Below are 22,002 nucleotides of genomic sequence, written 5' to 3'. Positions count from 1 at the left end.
ACGGTGACCATATGAAAAGGAGGACAGGGCTCCTGTATCTTTAACAGTTGTATTGAAAGGGGAATTTCAGCAGGTGTCCTTTGTATATAGAGAGAAAAAAAGGAAAGGAACCTCTTGTGCAAAGCACTTGAGTCATTGCTGACTCCTCGAGGGACGCCTGCTTTCGCTGACGTTTTCTTGGCAGACTTTGTAACGGGGTGGTTTGCCATTGCCTTCCCCAGTCGCAGTTACCTTTCCCCCAGCTAGCTGAGTACTCATTTTACCGACCTTGGAAGGATGGGAGGCTGAGTCGACCTGAGCCGGCTGCCTGAGAATCAGCTTCCGCTGGGATTGAACTCAGGCCGTGGGGAGAGTTTTGGCTGCAGTAACTGCCGCTTACCACTCTGCGCCACACGAGGCTCTATATATAGAGAACCTGGTGAAATTCCCTCTTCATCACAGCAGTTAAAGCTGCAGGAGCTATACTAGAGTGACCACATTTAAAAGAGGGCAGGGCACCTTCAGCTTTAACTGTTGTGATGAAGAGGAAATTTCAACAGGTTCTCTATATATACAAGTGACACCTGCTGAAATTCCCTTTTCAATACAACTGTTAAAGATACAGGAGCCCTGTCCTCCTTTCCATAGGATCACCCTACATAATGATCCCAATGCCCTCCCTCCACCCCACCAATTAAAAATAGGGTTGGATTTCTCGAGCGCGCAGCTCACCGGATTAGGAGATCCCGCAGCAAAGGAAATTCGCAGTGGGCGGGGTTTTCCACTGAAACACAAGAACACAAGAAATGGCTCAGCATCTTCTACGGCAGCTGGAGGAAAGCATCAGGAAATTCGGAAGGAAACACCAAACCAGGTTGATGCCGCTGAGAGATGGGGTGTGTGTATCAGGCAGCGCACCAATACACCTGTGTACTTCTTTGGGCAATTTAGAACTAAAACCAAGGAACCGGCAACGTGGCCATAGTTCAGGGGTAGAGCACCACCTTTTCATGCCGAAGGTCCCAGGTTCAATACCCAGCATTTCCAAGGAGGGTGACTCTTGTCTAAGACCCCGGACAACCGCTGCCAGCAGTGTGGAGAGTTACTGAGTTTGATAGGCCCGCGGCAGCTTCCTGAACACCGACGGAAAAAGCCAGCAGGGTGGATGCGAAGGAAGAAGACGGCATCTGATGCTATCGAGACCAATTCATGCCCGCGTTCAGTTCAAGGTCAACTTGGCTCAAAGTTTCTGGCCGTGCCTCGCTTACATGCCAGAGGGCGCAGGGATCGGGAGATGCCCCATGCCCTAATCTTGCTTCCCCAATTCTCCCCCCAGCTTTTGGCCTGCTTCCATTCTCCAGGGAGGAATGGCAGGACGATCCTGGCACAGGGATGGGGCTGATAGCAGCTGTCAGTGTGGAATGCATCGCGGGGGGTGGGGGTGGGTGGAGAGGAGGGGAGAAAGGAAGGGAGACGGTGCAGAAAGTGGTTCTGAGCAGGGTGCCTAGGATTGCATGAGCTCACAGGCTTGCTCAGAAGCCGCTCTTGCGTGTACAGTCCTCAGCAAGAACACAAGAAATGGCTCAGGATCTTCTATGGCAGCTGGAGGAAAGCGTCAGGAAATTCGGAAGGAAACACTGAACCAGGTTGATGCACCACACGAGGCTCTATGGGGAGCCATGGGGAGGTCTCCTTCACCACCACCCCACAGTCCAGCCAACGTCCCAGGAGGAATTACCTTCAATGATTCCCCACTTGGTCTTGCGGCCCAAGACTTTCTTCCCATTCACCTGGTGCTCTTTATCTGCTCCCACCACTGCAAAGGGGATCTTCTCCTAGATGGAAGAGAACAAGCAGGGGTGATCCCAGGGCAGGCCCAGTAGCCATGAAGGCATCACCTACGGGTCCCTTTTTGCAGGGCTCTAGTTAGAAATGGGCAAATGAGCGCCGTTCGAGTTCGTCAGGTTTCTCCGGATGTTGGCTTGTCACTGGTTCACGCCCGACTCCAGCTTGCATTTGCGATCGCTTCTCGCTCTGCACGAATGGGGAAATTGCGCAAATCGAGCAGCGATCCCATGAGAAATTGGCACAACCCTCTCATGTTCGATTTGCGCAAATGGCCTGCATTGATGCCCATTTCTTAAACTGAAGCAAATTTCCTACATTATGGAGGAAATTCACGTCAATTTAAGAAATTCTTAAAGTGGGGCTCATTTGCGCAAATTACGGGGGAAATTTACGCAAATGAGGAAATTTGTGCCAAATTAGGAAATATGTGCAAATTGATGGTGAGCATGTTTGGCAATTTATGAACATTTTCGATGGATATGTGCTCATGATAGCGATCACATTCAAAGCTGTGAACCGAGGAAGATTTGTGAGATTTTTTTTTCATACATCCCTAGTTTTAGTATCCTTATGTTTAAACCAGGGGCACAGGGGGGGTGCATTTCTTTAAACTGCTGAACACCATTTGCCCCATTTTGATAGTGGAAGGCTGACTAGCATCACCTTGCTAGTCCTTTTAGGAGAACACAGAACTCCAACTAGTGAAGGCTGGTGGCTCCGATTTCAGTGGGGCTGTGAATCCATTTTGGCTTTCAGTCAGAAACAGACAAAACTCTAAAGGAGCTGTCCACAGTGCTGAATTTTTGCCCCCAAAATAGTTTTAGCATTTTGGATAGCTCCTTTAGAATTCTGGCTGTTTCTGACTGAAACTATCAGCCTTCCCTGACTCCAACTAGCTGCCAAAGCTTTGAACGATTCCAGTTTGTAACCTCAAGAATGTTAAGTGTTTTGAATGAGTGGGTGTGCATTGTAATATGCTTTTGGATGGACACTACAAAGCTTTGGTCTTGTTAATAGATCTTGAGAACTTAACTATCCCCCTGCCACAAACTACTGGATGGACTTCTTCCTGATTAAGTCTAGTGGACAATCCCAGCCAATCAGGGATCACAGAGCAAAAGGGAAAATATCAGAAAACTACATAGCCAATCAATATTTGGCTATGTGCTGAAGGCAAACCAACTTGATTCAAATAAAGGCTAATATTTCCTGAATAGGCATATTCTTATAAAGCAACAATCAAACTTCACCAAGAGTGTGTGTGTGTGTGTGTGTGTGTGTGTGTGTAATCCTGCCAAAATGTTCCCAGAGTCCTTGTGAAAATTCCTCCCCATCCAGTTTGCCCCCACCTACCCGGATTTTGTCATTCAAAAGTCTGTCATCTGGGTCATCATCGAAATCCACCTGGGGATAAACATGGATTCCATGGACCTTCAAGTCCTTCTGAACCTGCCAGGATAAAATGATTGTCACCAAGATCAGAGAGGCTGTACTCTCCCCCCCCCCCTTTGCTGGCTTTGAATTCTTGTAAAGCCATTCACACCATTACGCATTCTGCCCTTTTGGAGGGGGATTTGATAATACTCTAGTCCACCAAAGACTTTGTATTTATGGGTCTAGGGAGGTTGAAGATGTTTTCCATTAATAACTGAGATGTTCTCTCTATGACCATCCTGGGCATAAATTTCTTGCTGTTATTCTCTGCTCTCTGTCAAACAGACCCCTCTTCGACCAGATATGTGCTTGCTTTTCAGGCATTGATATTTTTACCATTGTCCAGTAGCAAAATTTGCTGAGTAGCAAGGAAAAGGTGACCTAGGTTTGGAGTTGTGTCAACCAGTTCTGGATGGGGCTACACTCCCCTTGAAAGACTGTGTTTGCAGTTTGGGGGTGCTCCCGGATCCGTTGCTCCAAATGACAGCCCAGATAGATGCGATGGCCAGGAGTGCCTACTATCAGCTTCGGCTGATACGCCAGCTGACAGTACTGCATGTGGTGGTAACCTCAAGGCTTGACTTTTGCAATGCGCTCTACATAGGGCTACCATTGTACCTAGTTCGGAAACTTCAACTAGTTCACAATATGGCAGCCAGGTTGGTCACTGGTACATCTAGGGGTGAGCATATTACCCCAACATTAAAATCACTCCACTGGCTGCCAATTAGTTTCCGGGCAAAGTACAAAGTGTTGGTCATTACCTTTAAAGCCCTAAATGGTTTGGGTCCAGGTTACCTGCGGGATCGCCTTCTCCCATATAGTCCGCCCCACACACTCAGGTCCTCTGGGGTGAACTTACTTCAGTCAGCTAAAACTAGGCTGACATCAGTTTCCCAGAGGACCTTTTCTTCTGTCGCCCCTGGATTGTGGAATGGTCTGCCGGAGGAGATTCGTAAAATTAACTCTCTGTGTGATTTTAAGGCAGCTTTAAAGACTAGCCTTTTTCGGCAGGCCTATCCAGATCAATGTAAAATCAAGAATTTTTAAGATGTATTGATTCCTGTTCTAATGTTGTTCCCCGCCTCGATCCAAAGGGAGAAGCAGTTAATAAATAAATTATTATTATTATTATTATTATTATTATTATTATTATTATTATTATTATTTGTGTTAAATCCCAAATGCCTTAGAGGGGAAGTTTCTGTTGGATGTGTGTGTGTGTGTGTATACACACACACACACACACATTTATTTATTTATTTACAATATTTATATACTGCTCCCCATTGAAAATTTTGGAGGGGTGTACAAGATAAAATGAAAATAAAAACAGAATAAAAGTCGTAAAACAGATTTTAAAGGAAGCAAATACAGTGACTCCTGGCTGGACATTAAGGAAAGGCTTCCTGGAATAAAGATGCTTTCAGGAGGCGCTGAAAGGAGTACAAAGTTGGTGCCTGCCTGACCTCCAGAGGCAGGGAGTTCCACAGGAGGGGAGCCACCATGCTGAAGGCTCTTCCCCTGGTGGACTCCAATCGCAGGATGGATCTATGTGGGACCACCAGGAGCAGACCTGGTAGGGGAGGAGGTGCTCCCTCAGGTATCCTGGTCCCAAGTTGTTTAGGGCTTTGTACACAAGAACTTTAAACCTTAAACAAACAATATGGTTGCACAGTTCTCCTTTTTTTAATGCATATTATGGTGATCTATGGCTCCAAGCAATAAAATTGTCCTGACTTGTAATAACAGACCTTCCGAGATGATCATGTTGGCTTCGTAATTTGGTGAGCGTATCGTGAATTATGACCGCATCAGTTCACCCATGGCTATTCTGAACCCAGATCCTATAGAAAGGCCCTGCTGCCAAACCTTGGGGCGAAGAGGGGATGAGACACGATTGCGGCAGGATCACATCTGGCATCCACCCATCATGGGATCCGGATTGCTCCCTGTCTTACCCTCTGCTTGAACTCTGCCCGTTCCTCTAGGGTCAAGGTGTCCGCTTTGGCAATCACTGGCACCACGTTGGTGATCTTGCTGAGACGCCTCATGAACTCCAGGTCCAAGGGGCGCAGCCTGAGGGGGGCCAAAAATACAGGAAGTCACTGTGCAGCCGTGATGTCAATCGAGTTGCTGTGGTAATGAGGCCTAGACCTCTCTGCACCTCTGGCCCCTGCTGTTGGCACAAGTTCTATACGTTGATTTTACTCGGGAGAAGAAAGCCCTTGCTTGTTCGGTGGACACGAGGACGGGGGTGAGGGGAGAGTGGGATTGCTCCCACTGGCTGCAGGCACAGCAGTCGCACGTTGGGCGTTCAACTGGAAAGGGAGCCTACGCATGTACGGATGGATGGGTGTACGGTTGCACCACATGTGACGGTGCGGTGAGAAAAGTGAATATTAATATTTGTAAGAAGAGGCCATCTGGCTCCCGGAGGGAGCGTGGGAAGAAGGATCTCTGTTGTTCATGTTAGGGTTACTGTTAAGATGGCTGCCTGTAGTTAAGCGGCTCTAGCCCTCCATTGCGATTTATGCTAAAGTAAACCATTTAAGTAGGGTGACCCTGTGGAAAGGAGGACAGGGCTCCCGTATCTTTTAACAGTTGTATAGAAAAGGGAATTCCAGCAGGTGTCATTTGTGTGCATGCAGCACCTGGTGAAATTCCCTCTTCATCACAACTGTTAAAGCTGCAGGAGATCTGCCCTCTCTTGTATCTGGTCAAGAGGGCAGTGCTCCTGTAGCTTTAACTGTTGTGCTGAAAAGGGAATTTCACCAGGTGCTGCATGCACACAAATGACACCTGCTGAAATTCCCTTTTCTATGCAACTGTTAAAGATACAGGAGCCCTGTCCTCCTTTCCACAGGGTCACCCTAGTTTAAGTCCATTCTTCAGACGCTGGGCCTGCTCTTAGTGTGGCCATTGGTTTGAGAAGCCATGGCTTGTTAAAACCATAACAAGAGCCCTGATGCTGGATCAGACCAAGGGTCCATCTAGTCCAGCACTCTGTTCACACAATGGCAAACCAGCCATCGGCCAGGGATGAACAAACAGGGCATGGTGCAACAGCACCTTCCCGCCCATGTTCCCCAGCAACTGTTGTTGGGTTGTGAACATTGGGCTGTTTGTGGTTCATAACCCATACTTAAACCATAGTGCGGGGTTCGCATAAAACGACAACCTATGATTCAATAACAACCCATACTCAACCAGTATTCCAGGTTGACACTATCTGTGAATTAGCCCATGGTTTATTTTACCCATGGTTAAATCATGTTTGTTGCCCTGTCTGCTTGTTTGTGATTCCATAAGCAAGGGTCCCAGTCCAGGGTCAGCCCCTCCTGGGCATGTTCTCTTGTGACCTAGGGGCTGTCTTCATGGCATCGCATTGGTGGTGCTCCGCTGCCAAACCACGCACTATATATTTTTATTATTTATTTATTTATTTATTTATTTATTTATTATATTACTTTACCATCCAATAGCCAGAGCTCTCTGGTATATCTGGTACACAGTGGTGGCAGGTTGTCCTTATGAGGGGAGGTAGCGCGGGCTTTTCGGGGGCCATTACGCTTAATGGGCCTGCCCCCTTCTGCGGCTTCCGGTGACCGATAGGAGGTTGCCTTCTGCCCAGGAACACCCCTGCAGTGGTTCTGAGCGAGGACAGACTGGCGGAAGAGCCGGGCTGACATTGTTCTGGCTGGAAAAGTCAGGGTAAATCCCTTTGCTTTCAGCCGCGCATCTTTGCCTCTTTGCTCCGGGGTGGCTTTGAATCTGCAGCTGCGTCATCTAACCAACATAGTGTGGAGCTACCCCAGGAAAGCGATGGCATCAAGACAACTCCTGAATCCCTCTTCTGACCACGACAACTCTAGTCGTTGCCTGTGGTGAGGAAGAATTTCATCTCCAGATGACCAGGGGAGGAAGACTTTTGTTAGATGGAAGAGAATTGGCTCTTTTCTTTATTTATGGCCTCTTTAAGACTGTAATAGATAAGTAAGTGTATGAGGACTAGTAACTTGTGTGGACTTACATCTCGAAGCTAGGGTTCTTCTCTGAAGCTCTTCCTTTTTTCCAGAAAGTCCCATAGCATGGTTACACACACACACACACACACACACACACACACACACACACACACACACTATATATATATATATTGATTCTTTGAAAGATTGGTCCTATTTTACCATAGATAAGAGCTGTTTTAGACCTCACCTCAACACTCCAGTTTTCATTTTAAGAAAGTTAATGCCTCTTTCTGTCAGAAGGTGGCCCTCTTTTACCGTTGGTTCATTTTTGCACAAATGTGCAAGTTAATGCTTCACTGTGGCCCAATCTAAAACGCCTCCTCTCTTACATGCTCCTGTCTAGAGTGAGCATTTAGAGTCAAATCGGCACGCTCCTGAACCCAGACAGCCATGGCCCTGCGTACAAGTATTGACCCGCGCCCATCGAAAAGAACTTTTTCTTGTCATTCATAAGACACTGAGAATGAGTGATTTATTTATTTAAGACATTTGTATCCCCGCCCTATATCACTAGGATCTCAGGGTGGCGTACAGCTGGGCATTTATAAACACATCATTAGTTCTGGTGGGCAGTCAGGATTGTGAAACTGCAGGGAGGGGGAAGATCAGTGGAGGGAACAATTCTATGCCCCCTAGGCGTGGTCTGAGGGGCCATAGGAAAGTGGGGATTCCCTCTTCTGAGGTTGGAGACAGTGCTCTGGCGTCAGGAGGGGGAGTCAGGGATCTGAAACCCCCCCTTCCTTGCAGCTAGAGTGGAAAATACTGCACAGGCTGCCCTCAAAAGTTGGAAAAGCGATCTCAGGAAAAGGGAAAAGGGAGCGTTTCGGTGGGCGAGGAGGAGTGGAGACCAGAGAGTCCAGGATAGCTGCCCAGGCACTAAGGTTATTTTCAGAGGCCTTCTCTGCATGACTCTTCCAAATGAAGTGAGTCAGAGAGCTAATAAGCGGAGGGCCTTTTTCACTGTGGCACCCTGGTTGTGGAATGAGCTACCAGTCAGTCTCACCTGGTATCTATGTTGTCGTCTTTTGGGGGCCAGGTAGAAAACTCCCCCCCAAGCACTTTAGTCTTTCACTTCCTGCTGTTTTTAAATCTGTTGCTGTATTTTTAAAATCATTACATCGCTGCTGCTTTTTACTTTGGTTTTATACCAAAGTAGTGTTAAACTTTTAAAACGTTTATAGGACGTTTGATCACGCTGTATTTCATGGTTTTAATTGTTGTGAACTGCTCAGAGAGCTTTGGCTACTGGGCAGTGTAGAAATGTAATAAATAAATAAAGGATACGAGCCACTCCCGCTTCAAAGTGGTGGTGCTACATGGGCAAAAAGCCCATCTAGCAAAGAATTCGGAGTGGGAGGATAGGGAGGCAAAGATCACCTCCGCCGCTCCTCCTGCCCTGCATGAGAGTTCAGGGGCTTGGGATAATCGAAGGCGCGAGTCATAGGGTTGCCAGCAAGGAGAGAACGTTGAACAAGGTCAGCACAATGATGGGGTGGGAGGGAGGGAGACAGTGGACAGGAAGTTGGATTAAGAAGTGGACACAACCTCAAAAATAAAAGAAGGGAAGAGGAAAATGTGATAGGGCTGTGCTCTGCTTCTCTTCAGTTCGGAGAAGCAGTAGTGAGGCGGCCTGATTTGCTTCCGGAAAAGGCGGAGGCGAAGAGAGTCGGGGGGGGTGCAGATCGAGGCAAAGAGGATGGCCTCAATCTGGAGCTCCAGACGCAGGTAAGTGGGGGGGAGGGGGACTCATCTGGCGCTGCCGCCACAGTCCCTCCAGCGACAGTGATGGAGCCAGGTAAGGGGGCAGGGAGGAAGGAGGCTTACCTGCGTCCGTTGCAGGATTCAATTGAGGCCCCGGTTGAAGCTGGAAGTGAATGCCGAGGCCTCTTCCAGCTTCAAGCTGGGGCCTCAATTGAAGCCCGCGACAGATGCAGGTAAGGGGGTGGGGTGGGGGTTGGCCTAGCTGGCGCCACCAGCGCCGCCGTCCATGTGATGACGGCGGCAGAGCCAGGTAAGAGGGCAGGGAGGAAGGAGGCTTACCTGCGTCCGTCGCGGGCTTCAATTGAGGCCCCGGTTGAAGCCGGAAGTGAAGGCCAAGGCCTCGTCTGGCTTCAAGCTGGTGCCTCAATTGAAGCCCGCGACGACGGACACAGGTAAGGGGGTGGGGGGTGGCTTCCCTGGCACCTCCGCTGCCGTCCATGTGGCGATGGTGGCGAAGCTGGGTCTTGCTCCACGGAGCAGAGTGGGAAATGGACGGATCGGCCCGAAGCGGATCGGGCCCAATCCGGATTTTCCAGATCGGGCCACAAAGCAGATCAGGGGGTCCGTGCACAGCCTGAAAATGTGATAAGCTCGTCATACAGTGCCACTTTCAGCAGCCTGGAAAGCTGATAAAGAAGGAAAGCCTTGGGTTTCTTTGGGACACAAAAGGTGACTTTGGTCCTACATGGTGGAAGTGTAAGAAAGCAGCTAAATTTGGAGAAATGATGAGAGAGATAATTAACGAAGACTTTCCATTCCGCCCTATACCTGACCCTTCTGTTGTGTTGATTGAATTTTGTAAAACTGGTTGTTCTAGTGGATAAACAAGAACTTGTTTTGATCATCATCTATTGCAAGAATCCCGCTTGCAAAGGTGTAGAAGAGGAATCAAACACCTACGGGGATATAATTAGTTTTTTGAAATTAGAAACAATTAGAGGTGGTTAAGTTAAGTTGTACAACTCCCAGCAGGCCCCAGATTTGGAGGAGTTTTTTCTGTCTAAACATGCAAAGGATTTCGCCCGAAAACACCTAAGAACATAAGAAGAGCCCTGCTGGATCAGACCGAGGGTCCATCTAGTTCAGAACTCTGTTCATACTGTGGCCAACCAGCTGTCGACCAAGGACCCATAAGAAGGACACAGGTGCAACAGCACCCTCCCACCCATGTTCCCCAGCAACTGGTGCACACAGGCTTACTGCCTCAGAGACTGGAGGAAGCACATAGCTATCAGGACTAGTAGCCACGGATCGCCTTCTCCTCCAGGAATTGATCCAACCCCCTTTTAAAGCCATCCAAATGGGTGGCCATCACGACATTTTGTGGCCATGAATTCCATAGTTTAACTCTGCGCTGCGTGAAGAAGTCCTTCCATTTATTTGTCCTTAATCTCCCACCAATCAGCTTCATTGGATGACCTGATTGAGTTGTAGTATTTTGAGATACGGAGAAAAATGTCTCCACATTCCCCACACCGTGCATAATTGTGTACACCTCTGTCAGGTCTCCCCTTAGCCTCCTTTTCCCCAAGCTAAACAATCACAGCTGTTGTAACCTTCCCTCAAAGGTGAGATGCTCTTAGATTCTTTTTACACGTACTGGTGCCAAGCCAGGTCTTCCCCATCCTATAATGCAGGGGTATTGGATGTATTTAGTCCAAGGGCCGAATCCATTTGTGTAAAAGTTCTTGGGGGCTGCATTCCAGTAGTGGTCAGGCCAAAGCCCCAAGGGATGGAGCCCACATACCAAAAATATCAAAACGCTTTAAGCTAAAAGCTCTTCCTGCCAACAACTAAGCCTTAGAAGGGGCATTCTGACTTTTTGCAATGCAGAATAAAATTGCACCAAAGCCAGAAACCACCAGGGGAAAGGGGGTGGGGCCAGGGAGGTGGGCGTGGCCACCTGGGGAATCCTGGAGGGCCACATTGAGACTCCAGGTGGTCCGGATTTGTCCCTCGGACCCAAAGTTCTGACCCCCCGCCGCTATAATGCTTAACTTAAATCTAAACCTAACTTTGATTTAACCTAAATCTAAGACTTTAGATTTATCTCTGTTGAATTTCTTTTCAAAGGTTTTGGCCCACTGTTCCGATCAGTCGAGATCGTTTCAGAAATCTTGATCCCGGCTTCTGTGGTGTGAGCTGCTAACCTCCCCAGCTTCGTGCCATCCAGAAATCCAACACGCATCCTCTCTCCACGCCCTTATCTCAAATCATTCTAAAAAATGTTGAACAAGGCAGGGCTTAAGATCGAGCCAAACCAGGGTGGGGCTGGGCAAGGGGGTGAACTTCAGGCTGACGTGCGCTTGGATAATATCTGCTATGGAACAGCTGGCTAACAAGGTTATGGCTGCGTTTTTAGGGCTGCATTTGTATTAGGGCCACAACCTGAGATTCGAATGGATCAGTCCCATGAGTTTTGGTTCGTTAATCTCTCAAATTCTATTTGCACATGGGTAAAAACATTATTATTAGAGCAAGAAATAAATGTTCCTTGATTTTACAGGATGCACACACGCTCAACATCTAAGGTCCTCCTGCGGGTACCTACTCCGAGGGAAGCTCAGAGGATGGCAACAAGGGAGAGGGCCTTTTCTGGGGTGGCCCCCCAATTATGCATCGATCTCCCCAACAAGGCTCACCTGGCGCCAACATTATTATCTTTGCGGCGCCAGGTCAAGACTTTTCTCTTCTCCCAGCCATTGGACAGCATATGTTGAGTTTTTAATTGACCCAGAATACATAGATATGGTATGTAATAATCTATTTTTATGCTTTTTATGGTTTTAAATTTTGTATATTTGTTTTTAATGTTCCATGTTTTAACCTTTGTAAACCGCCTAGAGAGCTTCAGCTATGGGGCGGTATATAAATGCAATAAATAAATAAATATGTTATAGGAGGCATCACATTGGAAGAGGCATTCCTGCTGCATTTGAGAAAAGGTAGTGAATGCCACTTTTAACAGTGTTTGCTATCTGCAGTTGTTTTTCTATACAGAATTAAGTGTGTGTGTGTGTGTGTGTGCATGTGCGCACACACTGAAAGCTTTTATACCCAATTACTGAGTGGCACCTTTTACTTTAAAAGTTGTTCATCTGTTCATCTAAAAGATTAATTGATTAAATGTTCCAGACTTAATTTTGTCTCTCTCTCTGTGTATGTTAAAAATAGCGTTCAGTTTGTAGCTTCAGCTTTTGTTTACCCCAGTGTGTGTTTTTGCAACACAGAAAATAAAGACAAGTTTCACAAGCGTACCTCTGGGTATGTGCAAAATGCCTACTTCATGTCGCTGTCAATCACAAGCAGATTTCAGTCTCTGGGGTGGGAAACCTGTGTCCTCCCAAAAGGTGTTGTTGGAATCCAACTCCTATCAGCTCCAGGCAGCAGAACCAATGGGGATGATGGGAGATAGAATCCAAGACCATCCATCAGGGCCATAGGTTCTGTACCACTAGATTATCTATTCTATCTATTTATTACATTTATATCCTGCCTTTATTACATTTATATCCTGCCTTTTTTCCTCCTCAAGGAATCCAGGGCGACATACACTCCTCCTCTCCGTTTTATCCTCACAACAACAACCCTGTGAGGTAGGTTGGGCTGAGAGTCTGTGACTGGCCCAAAGTCACCCAGTGGGCTTCCATGGCTGAAGGGGGACTAGAACCCAGATCCCCCGACTCTCAGTCCGACACTCTAGCCACTACACCATCCTGGCCTCAAGGGCAGACGCAACAATGTCCATTTGAGAAAAAAGCAAGCTGTGGAGTGAAGGATGTGGGTTCCTGCCGAGCGCTCACTGAGATCACGTGGGGAAGGATGTCCCCCTGAATGGTAGAGCCCTCACCCCATCTCAAAAAGGGGAAGAAAAAGCTCATCTCATTGTCTCCCGAGAAAGTTAGCGTGGCGTTGCGTCCCCCAGCTGGCCACGGATTCCTGGCTCCAGTGCAATTTTCTTCTCCTGTTTCTGCAAGGCAGAACAGGGAGGGGTAAGGCAGCAGCTGCAGGACAGATGTTGAGATGGAGCCAGCGGCACCCACACATGTTGGGGGGAGGAGAGGGGAAAGGGGGAGAAACAGAAGCTGCGCGGTTTGGTGTTTGGTGTTGTTTGGGGAATTTTTTTTAAAGTCGGAGGAGAATATTTGTTTTAATTGAAAATGACAGAGATTCCTGCCAGGTAGTGAGGTATGCAGGCCCCGGCGGCTCAAAAGCGGCAGGGTGGCGTCTAGGGTAAACAGGGGCGTCGTTTCCATGGGACCAGAATCCCCAACAAGCCGACCGGACCCAGCGGTTTCCCTTCCCCCAGCCCTCCCCAACTTGCTGCATGACGGATGTGTGGGACTCCAACTCCCCTCATCCCCAGCCAGCATGGGATTGGCCAGAGGCTGACCTCGAGAGCATAACCAGGGTTGCGCATGTTTTGCGTAAGCAGAGAATTTGGTGCTGGACTCAGGGTGTGGTCGCTGAGAACGTAGAGGAAATCTATTTTGGGGGGGGAGTTAGGTGAGATTTTGCCAGCTTGACCCCCCCAGACTCCGGTCCAAGATTCACCAGCTGGGCCGATTTGGCCTGCCCCGATTCGGGCCAGCTGGCGGATATTCTGACTTTGCTCAGTGGTGCAGTAGCAGCAGCGGGGGCAGGAGGAGGAGACAGGAATGGCAGCCCCCTCTCATCCTCCACGTTGCACACAGAGGCAAGGCTGCCGTGCATGAGCATCCCTCCAGATGCCCTGGTGTCTAACATATGAGTCTAGTCTTCCTCAACTTGGCCCCTCCAGGTGTGTTGGACTACAACTCCCAGCATCCCTCCAGATGCCCTAGTGTCTAGATATGAGTCTAGTCTTCCTCAACTTGGCCCCTCCAGGTGTGTTGGACTACAACTCCCAGCATCCCTCCAGATGCCCTGGTGTCTAACATATGAGTCTAGTCTTCCTCAACTTGGCCCCTCCAGGTGTGTTGGACTACAACTCCCAGCATCCCTCCAGATGCCCTAGTGTCTAGATATGAGTCTAGTCTTCCTCAACTTGGCCCCTCCAGGTGTGTTGGACTACAACTCCCAGCATCCCTCCAGATGCCCTGGTGTCTAACATATGAGTCTAGTCTTCCTCAACCTGGCCCCTCCAGGTGTATTGGACTACAACACCCAACATCCCCAGCCCCAGATGTGTTGGACTACAACTCCCAGCATCCCTCCAGATGCCCTAGTGTCTAGATATGAGTCTAGTCTTCATCAACCTGGCCCTCCAGGTGTGTTGGACTACAACTCCCAGCATCCCTCCAGATACCCTAGTGTCTAGCTATGAGTCTAGTCTTCCTCAACCTGGCCCCTCCAGGTGTATTGGACTACAACACCCAACATCCCCAGCCCCAGATGTATTGGACTTCAACTCTCAGCATCCCTCCAGATGCCCTAGTATCTAAGATATGAGTCTAGTCTTCCTCAACCTGGCCCCTCCAGATGTGTTGGACTACAACTCCCAGCATCCCTCCAGATGCCCTGGTGTCTAGACATTAGTCTAGTCTTCCTCAACTTGGCCCCTCCAGGTGTGTTGGACTACAACTCCCAGCATCCCTCCAGATACCCTAGTGTCTAGCTATGAGTTTAGTCTTCCTCAACCTGGCCCCTCCAGGTGTATTGGACTACAACACCCAACATCCCCAGCCCCAGATGTGTTGGACTACAACTCTCAGCATCCCTCCAGATGCCCTAGTGTCTAGACATCTGGCTGGGGATGCTGGGCATTGTAGTCCAACAAATCTGGAGGGCGCCAGGTTGAGGAAGACTGGGCTCAAATCTAGAGCCCAGATGACCTCCATCCCAACTCAACGATTGCATGAGGGAGACAGCTCAAATAAGAGGGCCGTATTCTGCCCGCGAGCCCCTCAAGGACGCCTGAGAAGGACTCACCAGTGACCGGTGGGAGGCACAAAATACACGCAGGCATGGACTCGGGTGTCGGGGATTTTCCGTTTGCGGTTGATCAGGATCTCCTCTCTCAAGTAGCGCTCGTACTGCTCGTTGATATATTCCATGATGGGCTCCCAGCTATGGGAAACGGAGGGAAGGAGAAAGAGGGTGATGGGACGTGGGGGAAGAATTTGCCAAGAGTCTCGACAGACAACTGATATCAAGGGCACACAGCGAAGTCATTCTGATTTTTCCGCCAGCGATCCGGGCAGCATTACCCGAGATCGCGGTTTGGGGTGGGAGCCTTGCGTACATCCCAAACCCTGATGGCGCTTCCGGAAGGGGGGACCCTAGCTGGCTCTACTGATCCAGAAGGCATCAACCAGTTTCGATGATTGGAGTGGGAGAAGGAACCGTTGTGTTTCCTTTGTTCAAACCCACGCCCGCCACAGCCACGACAGCCATTTGTGTAATCTCCCACGATGCAGTGGGGGTTGGCGCATCATGCAAACCCATAGCAGGGAGCAGCAGAGGTCTCTTCGTATCCACCCCGCAACCTCTACTGCACGTCATGGGTTTTAGGGTGGGTATGAAGCAACCATCGCTGCGCCCTGCATTGGCTTTGCATGATATGCCAACCCCCACTGCAGCGTGGGAGATTGTGCAAATGGCAGTCACATGTGTGACACACACGGGGGAAGGAACGCTGGTGGTTCCTTCCCCTGCTGTGATCATCCGAACCAGGCCGTTGTATGGGCATTCCATCTTTAGGAAAAAAGATGGAAGGTGCAGTGGGAAAACAGAGAACGAGGTGGGGTGATTGCATAATAAAAGCATTCAACTGTAACCACCCTTCAAGTTCTGTTGTCTGGGAAATACAAGTCCCCTCCCCTCGCCCTGCCAAATCTGTGGCGGAACACGGTTGCATGGGTGTTTGGGGCACCTTCTATTGGCCAGTGCCAGTGACGTCACTAACAAGAGACGTACTGTACTCCTCCATGTGGAATGACACGCAGCAAAAGCCAGACGGCTGTAGCTTGGGGAGGGAATGATTTGGAAATGAGAAGAGGCCTGGGCGTGCCCATTTAAACTGTCCCCTGCTCACTGCTTCTGTGCTCCAAATTGTCGTCCCCTCCCCAACACACAACTACTTTTCCTCCCAGGTGGCATTGTAAGCAATCGTTGTGATTTGGAGCAGAGAACCTTTTGAGCTCATATCAGGTTAAACCCCCTCTCCCCGTCATTTCTCTGCTCAAAATCACTCACGAGGCTTTACACGCATGCACCCGACACCCGCGCATTAACAACTTTACAGTGAGGTTTGAAAGGCTCCGGTTTGCACATTTTCTCAGGAGTAATCCCACTACGTTCAGCAGTGATGTATCCCTTGGAGGTGCACTTGGGTTTGCAGCTTCCCAGTGCAATCGTATAATGTTTACTTGAAAGTCTGGCCTGCTGCGTCCAATTGGATTTACTCTCCCTGGTAAGTGTGTTGTGGATCACAGCTTTAATTGTTTTTCCCAACTTCCTTGGAGGCCAAGCACTCTGTTGCTACTGTCAGTAACAAGGGAGAGCACCCAGTAATTTTTTTAAAAATGCCAAATACAAGCAAGGCCTGTCACCATGCCTAGGGTGACCATCTGGAAAGGAGGACCGGGCTCCTGTACTTTTAACAGTTGTATAGAAAAGGGAATCTCAGCAGGTGTCATTTGTATGCATGCAGCACCTGGCGAAATTCCCTCTTCATCACAACAGTTAAAGCTGCAGGAGCCCTGCCCTCTGGACCGGATACAAAAGAAGCTAGCTATAACGAAGTGCCCCAAATAAAATCAACCCCCCTCTTTCCCCTGGGGGTATCAGTAACAAGGTTTTCTCGTACCAGTTTTGATTGTTAATCTGATCCCCAAATCCTGGTGTGTCCGTCACCGTCAGCTTCATCTTCACTCCCTTCTCTTCCACAACTTCCGGGAACAGAGGGGGAGGGGGACACGGTTAGTTCAACGCCTCCAAGACACCTCCCAGATACCAAAAAAGGAGTTCACCTGCTTTCTTCTCCCTTTTAGGCTTAAGGCCAGGCGCAGGCAACTTGGTACTCTCCAGATGTTCTGGACTACTACTTCCGTAATCCCCCAATTGGCTGGGGCCGATGGCATCTGTAATCCAAAACACCAGAAGGCACCAAGCTGCCTAGCCCTGCTTAATCCATATGCAGTAACAGTGGTGATTTAGCAAGGCCAGGCCTCCTTTTCTGGTGCCCGCTTCCTCGCCTGTCCCTGTTTTGGTGCCGTCAACATTTGCAGCACGAGAAGCTAACTCTGTGGGTCTTCAGGATCCCGAGGAATTTAATCACAGAGCGGGAAGTGGGCGCACTGTCTGCAGCATCAACGCGCATACTTGAATACTAAGAAGCCGCGTGGCGCAACGCTTGCCCGTTTCTCACAGCCACTGAGGTCTGTTCTGCGCCACTGATAACCTGTTGTAGGACAATGGTGTCCTTCAAAAGCAAGAGGAGGAGAACGGAGGCGGTGAGCTCACTGCTAGCACCACATGGAGAAATCTTAACAGATCACCCAGAAGAGGGCAACAAAGATGATACAGGGACTTCAGGACAGGCTGAAGGAACGTGAGATGTTCAGCCTGGAGAAAAGAAGGCTGGGTGGAGGACATGTTAGCAGTGTTCAGGTACATGAAAGGATGCCACGGGGAAGAGGATCAAGAACTCTTTTCCATGGCAACAGAAATTAGGATGAGAAATAATGGGTATAAGTTACAGCTACCTAGATTTCGATTAAATACAAGGGAAAACTTCCTGACGGTAAGATTTGTGCAACAGTGGAACAGTCTACCTACGGAGGTTATGGGTTTTTTATGAAGAGGCTGGAAAGCCACCTCCCATGGATGGTTTTCCTGCAAGTTGCAGAGGGTTAGACTAGATGATCTTTGTGGTCCCTTCCAACTCCACAGTTCTATGATTCTATGATTCTACTACAGGTGTGATAGAACAAACAGCTGGCTTTTAAGCTGGCAGAAGAAAAGCAGATGTAGAGTAAATACAGAAAGCACAAGGGGGCCATAGACATGGAGTGTTGAACCTCTGGCCCGTGTCCCGTATCCAGCTAATCTGACCCACCTGGAGGGCCCCCAGGTGACCACGCACCTTCCCCTCGCCCCACCCCTTTCACCCAACTGCCTACTGGTGGGTGGTTTCCCGACTTTTGTAATGTTTTCAAGAGGCGGAAACACCTCTCTTAAAGCTTAGTTACTGGCAAGAAGTGCTTTAAGATGAAATGTGCTAGGATTTTTTTGGTCCCGCCCATTTTGGCCTTCAGCTCCGCCCACCACAACATTGAATCTGGCCCTCCAGCTGAAAGAGGTTCAATCCCCCACCCCCGCCATGGGTGAACTGGCCGTCACAAGATCGTTCCTCTTTTTTGTATGTGCGATACTGGAGGACATTGATAAAAGCTAAGCTGTGGACCAAACCAGACAGGACTTTATTCACACAGTTAGCAACTGCATTTATTTTATTCTTTTAAAGTAAAGCGCAAACACAAGGGGGCCTGATCTGGATCAGGATAGGGATGGGGGGAGGTGACTTTCTCCCTGATGGCTCAAGGGAGGGGTATACCTGCTTTATTTGCACTGGGAGAAAGTCTTGCATCAGTACTATGGGCAGTCTTGTATTCTCCCTTACAAATCTGCCCATGCTTTAAGATCTTCAGGGGAAGCCCTTCTCTCAGTCCCACCACCATCACAGGCCCGCCTGGTGGGAACATGGGAGAGGGCCTTCTCAGTGGCTGCTCCACTGCTCTGGAACTCTCCTCCCAGGGAAGCAGGACTGACTCCCTCCTTGATGGACTTTAGGAGGCAGGCAAAGACTTTTTTGTTCCGGCGAATAATCGGGGCCTCTGTCTGTGCCAAGGGCTTTTAAAACTGTCACTTTAAATGTTTTAACGTTTTAACATTGTAATATATTGAATATATTTTTAACTTTGTATATTTCTTTTTATTGGTTTTAAATGTATATGTTTTAAATTTTGTAATGCCGCCTTGAGGCCCAGCATTGGACAAAAGGCAGGGTATTCTATTCACTTTTCACTTTGCTTCTTTCAAAAATGTATTTAAAGGTGTTTTATTGTTTTTATTTTATTTTATCTTGCACACCGTTCCGAAGTTTTGAATGGAGAGTGGTATATAAATATTGTAAATAATAATAATAATAATAATACCACCAACTGGAGATTCTCCCCCCACTAGGGTGACCATATGAAAAGGAGGACAATCTTTAACAGTTGCATAGAAAAGGGAATTTCAGCAGGTGTCATTTGTATATATGGAGAACCTGGTGAAATTCCCTCTTCATCACAACAGTTAAAGCTGCAGGAGCATAGCTAGAGTGACCACATACAAAAAAGACCAGGGCTCCTGCAGCTTTAATTATCGTAATGAAGAGGGGATTTCACCAGGTGCTGCATGCATACAAATGACACCTGTTGAAATTCCCTTTTCTATACAACTGTTAAAGATACAGGAGCTCCTTTTCATAGGGTCACCCTACCCCCCACCCAATGGCATGCGCTGCTGCTGCTGGGAAAGCAATGGAGAACCTGGATTGGGATCATGGGGAGTGGGAAAGGAAAATGTTTAAAGTGTCCCCTGCCACAGTCCCTGTCTGGACAGACCCCTTCTCCCAGAGATGTTTCCTTTTCAAGAAAGCACGTAATTGCTAATTGTGTGAACAAAGTCATCTTTAGTTTTGCCCCGCAGGGCCTAGCGGTCGGCAGGTTTCTTGGGCGGAGGAGGCACACGCAGCCCAAAGCAAGCTGGAGTGGGACGCCATGGCCACTTTGCGGAGGGGTGGGGAGGGGAGCCCTGTCTGACCTCCAAGGATGGGAGCGGAGCAGTAGACAGCTCCTGCCTTCCAGAATAATGAGAGCTGCAACCACCCCTAAGGCAGGCTTGAGCGGCCTTGGAAGGTCGCCATGGTGACGCTCCAACGGCCCGGGTAGGAGAGCCTCACAACAGGGCCTTTGTTTACGAGAGCTCACAGTGTTGTCGGGCCCAGCTCTTTGCAAGCTGTGGGGAGTGTGGGTAAGGGAGAGTGTCGGCAAGGCCAGGCAGACAATGGGGTAGTAGTCTATCCTCGGACGCAACCGCAGCCGAATCCCCTTCTTGCTCAGCCCAGTGGGTCTGCCTGGCCTGTAAGCTTTTATAGGTGGGGTCAAGAGTACCACCTGACCCGCACTGACCTATGAAGGATGCAATCCTATGCATATTTAGGCAGAAAAAAGGGCCACAACTCCCAGCATGCCCCAACCAGCGTTGCATCGGGTTATGCCTTAAGACAGAAGGCGCAATGCACAGGATTTCACCTTCTGTCGAAACATGCATAGGATTGTGCCTTCACACATCGGCTTGCGAAAAGTATGCAAATCACACCCCTCTTCCGTCCTCTTTCTTAGCAATCCGTAAGTGGACCCACCGAAAGCTTAAGAGGAAGGCAGGGCAGGGCAGTGGCGGTAGAAGGCAATCAGCCATACGAGGTTGGGAATGCAGTTGTTAGGATCAGGGCTGGTAAGAAAATGATGGGGGGGGGAAGCAGGAGACCCATTTCTCTCAAAACACGTAGGGATGGGTGAATTCCCCCATGCCCTGTTCACACTCTGCTCGCTGGATGCCCATCATTTGCCTGACCTCCGTGGGAGTGCAGGGCAAGCCACCAGACGGCCCTGCCCACCCCTCTGCCAAGAGCTTGCATTTTTTTTTCTTTTTGTCCATGAGCCGTGATTCGTGCAAGTTCGCGGCTGAGAATATTCGCGGAAATTGGGATTTGTGCAAATTCGCAGCCATAAACCGTGCAATATGCATAAAATTGCGCTGGTATTGGTCAATGACTGTAATGAATATATCCATTCATTCATAAAATTGCAAGCGTAAAGGACCGTTTACGCCTTGAATTTTTGCACGAATCCCGCTACTTACAGCCACAAACTTGCACAAATTCTGATTCCCACATATATCCCCAGCCACAAATTTGCGCAAATGGTGATTTGTGCAAATTGGGATTTACGCAAATAAAAAAAGTGGGAAACAACGAGTTTGCCTGAATCCGTGCACACCAAGTTGAGCAGCTCGGGGATCTGTGAGCTGGTGTCTGGGATACTGAGCTGGCAAAAACTGGCCAAGCACCACCCCAAAACCAGATTCTTCCGACATCCCCTATGGCAAGAGAGGTTCTTCCGAGACCCTTACCGTGGGTGACAGAGAGCAACTGCACTGTCTTGGGAATGCGTTCCTCGTAACCGGGGCATGACGATTTCCGGCTGACCTTGGATTTGAAGAGCGTGTTCACCATGGTGGACTTACCAAGGCCGCTCTGTCCTGTGGGGATGGGGGGTGGGGGTGGGGGGAAGAGAAGAAGATGCTGTGAAACCAGACCTCCCAACATCTGAAAAGTAGTAGGTGTCAACGAACCCTTTGTGCGCCAATGAAACTAAAGGTAGGTTCAGACGTGCGTGTAACCATTCCGTGATGGAGAACCACTATGGCTGAAAAGCGGATATAGAGGTACTGTAAAATAAAACAATACAATGAAATGGCCAGGTTGCTGAAGAGTGAAAGGCCGGCATCACACACACAGAGTTTAAAGTCAGTGGTAGCTCCAGGTTTCGAATGGGCTTTGGGCAAGAAGAAGACACCCTCCATGGACTCCCTTCCCTTAATGAGTCTGCCTCCTCATTTCCATTCTCACCAGATGCTATCACTTCTCCTCCTCCTCTTTCTCATCACTGTTATCAGCTGTTCGCTTGACAGGCAGAGAACCAGTGAGCAAGCAGGCTGTGGCATCTATTGGTCTTCCTTACCACCACCACCACTACCACCATTGCCTGAAGTAGAGTGAGATGCAGGTGAGCAAGCAGGTTGCCATGGTGAAGATGAAGAGCAAGTCCAGGGAGCTCTTGTCGGTGGGACCATGCAAAGACCTTTAGGCCATTCACAGAATCTTGGCCTCCTGCACAAACTGGCCCCCAGCGCCATC

The 22,002-nt window shown here is 48.9% G+C and overlaps 1 protein-coding gene across 5 annotated transcripts in view; it reads right to left on the bottom strand.

The window, feature by feature from the left end:
- SEPTIN12 (septin 12) overlaps nt 1–22,002 on the bottom strand; it is a 151,270-nt gene that overhangs the window by 2,550 nt on the left and 126,718 nt on the right. For all 5 annotated transcript variants that reach the window (XM_063142998.1, XM_063142994.1, XM_063142995.1 and 2 more), the window contains 7 exons: nt 21,216–21,344; nt 16,843–16,924; nt 14,964–15,101; nt 5,223–5,340; nt 3,181–3,276; nt 1,718–1,814; nt 712–763 (listed from right to left, as the gene is read on the bottom strand). In XM_063142998.1, the coding sequence (XP_062999068.1) occupies nt 712–763; nt 1,718–1,814; nt 3,181–3,276; nt 5,223–5,340; nt 14,964–15,101; nt 16,843–16,924; nt 21,216–21,344 (712 nt within the window). The remainder of the gene's footprint in view (nt 1–711; nt 764–1,717; nt 1,815–3,180; nt 3,277–5,222; nt 5,341–14,963; nt 15,102–16,842; nt 16,925–21,215; nt 21,345–22,002) is intronic.

The sequence above is a fragment of the Elgaria multicarinata genome, chromosome 17 (genome assembly GCF_023053635.1).
Source record: "Elgaria multicarinata webbii isolate HBS135686 ecotype San Diego chromosome 17, rElgMul1.1.pri, whole genome shotgun sequence".
NCBI lineage: Eukaryota > Metazoa > Chordata > Lepidosauria > Squamata > Anguidae > Elgaria > Elgaria multicarinata.
This window is presented reverse-complemented; position numbering and strand designations above follow the sequence as displayed.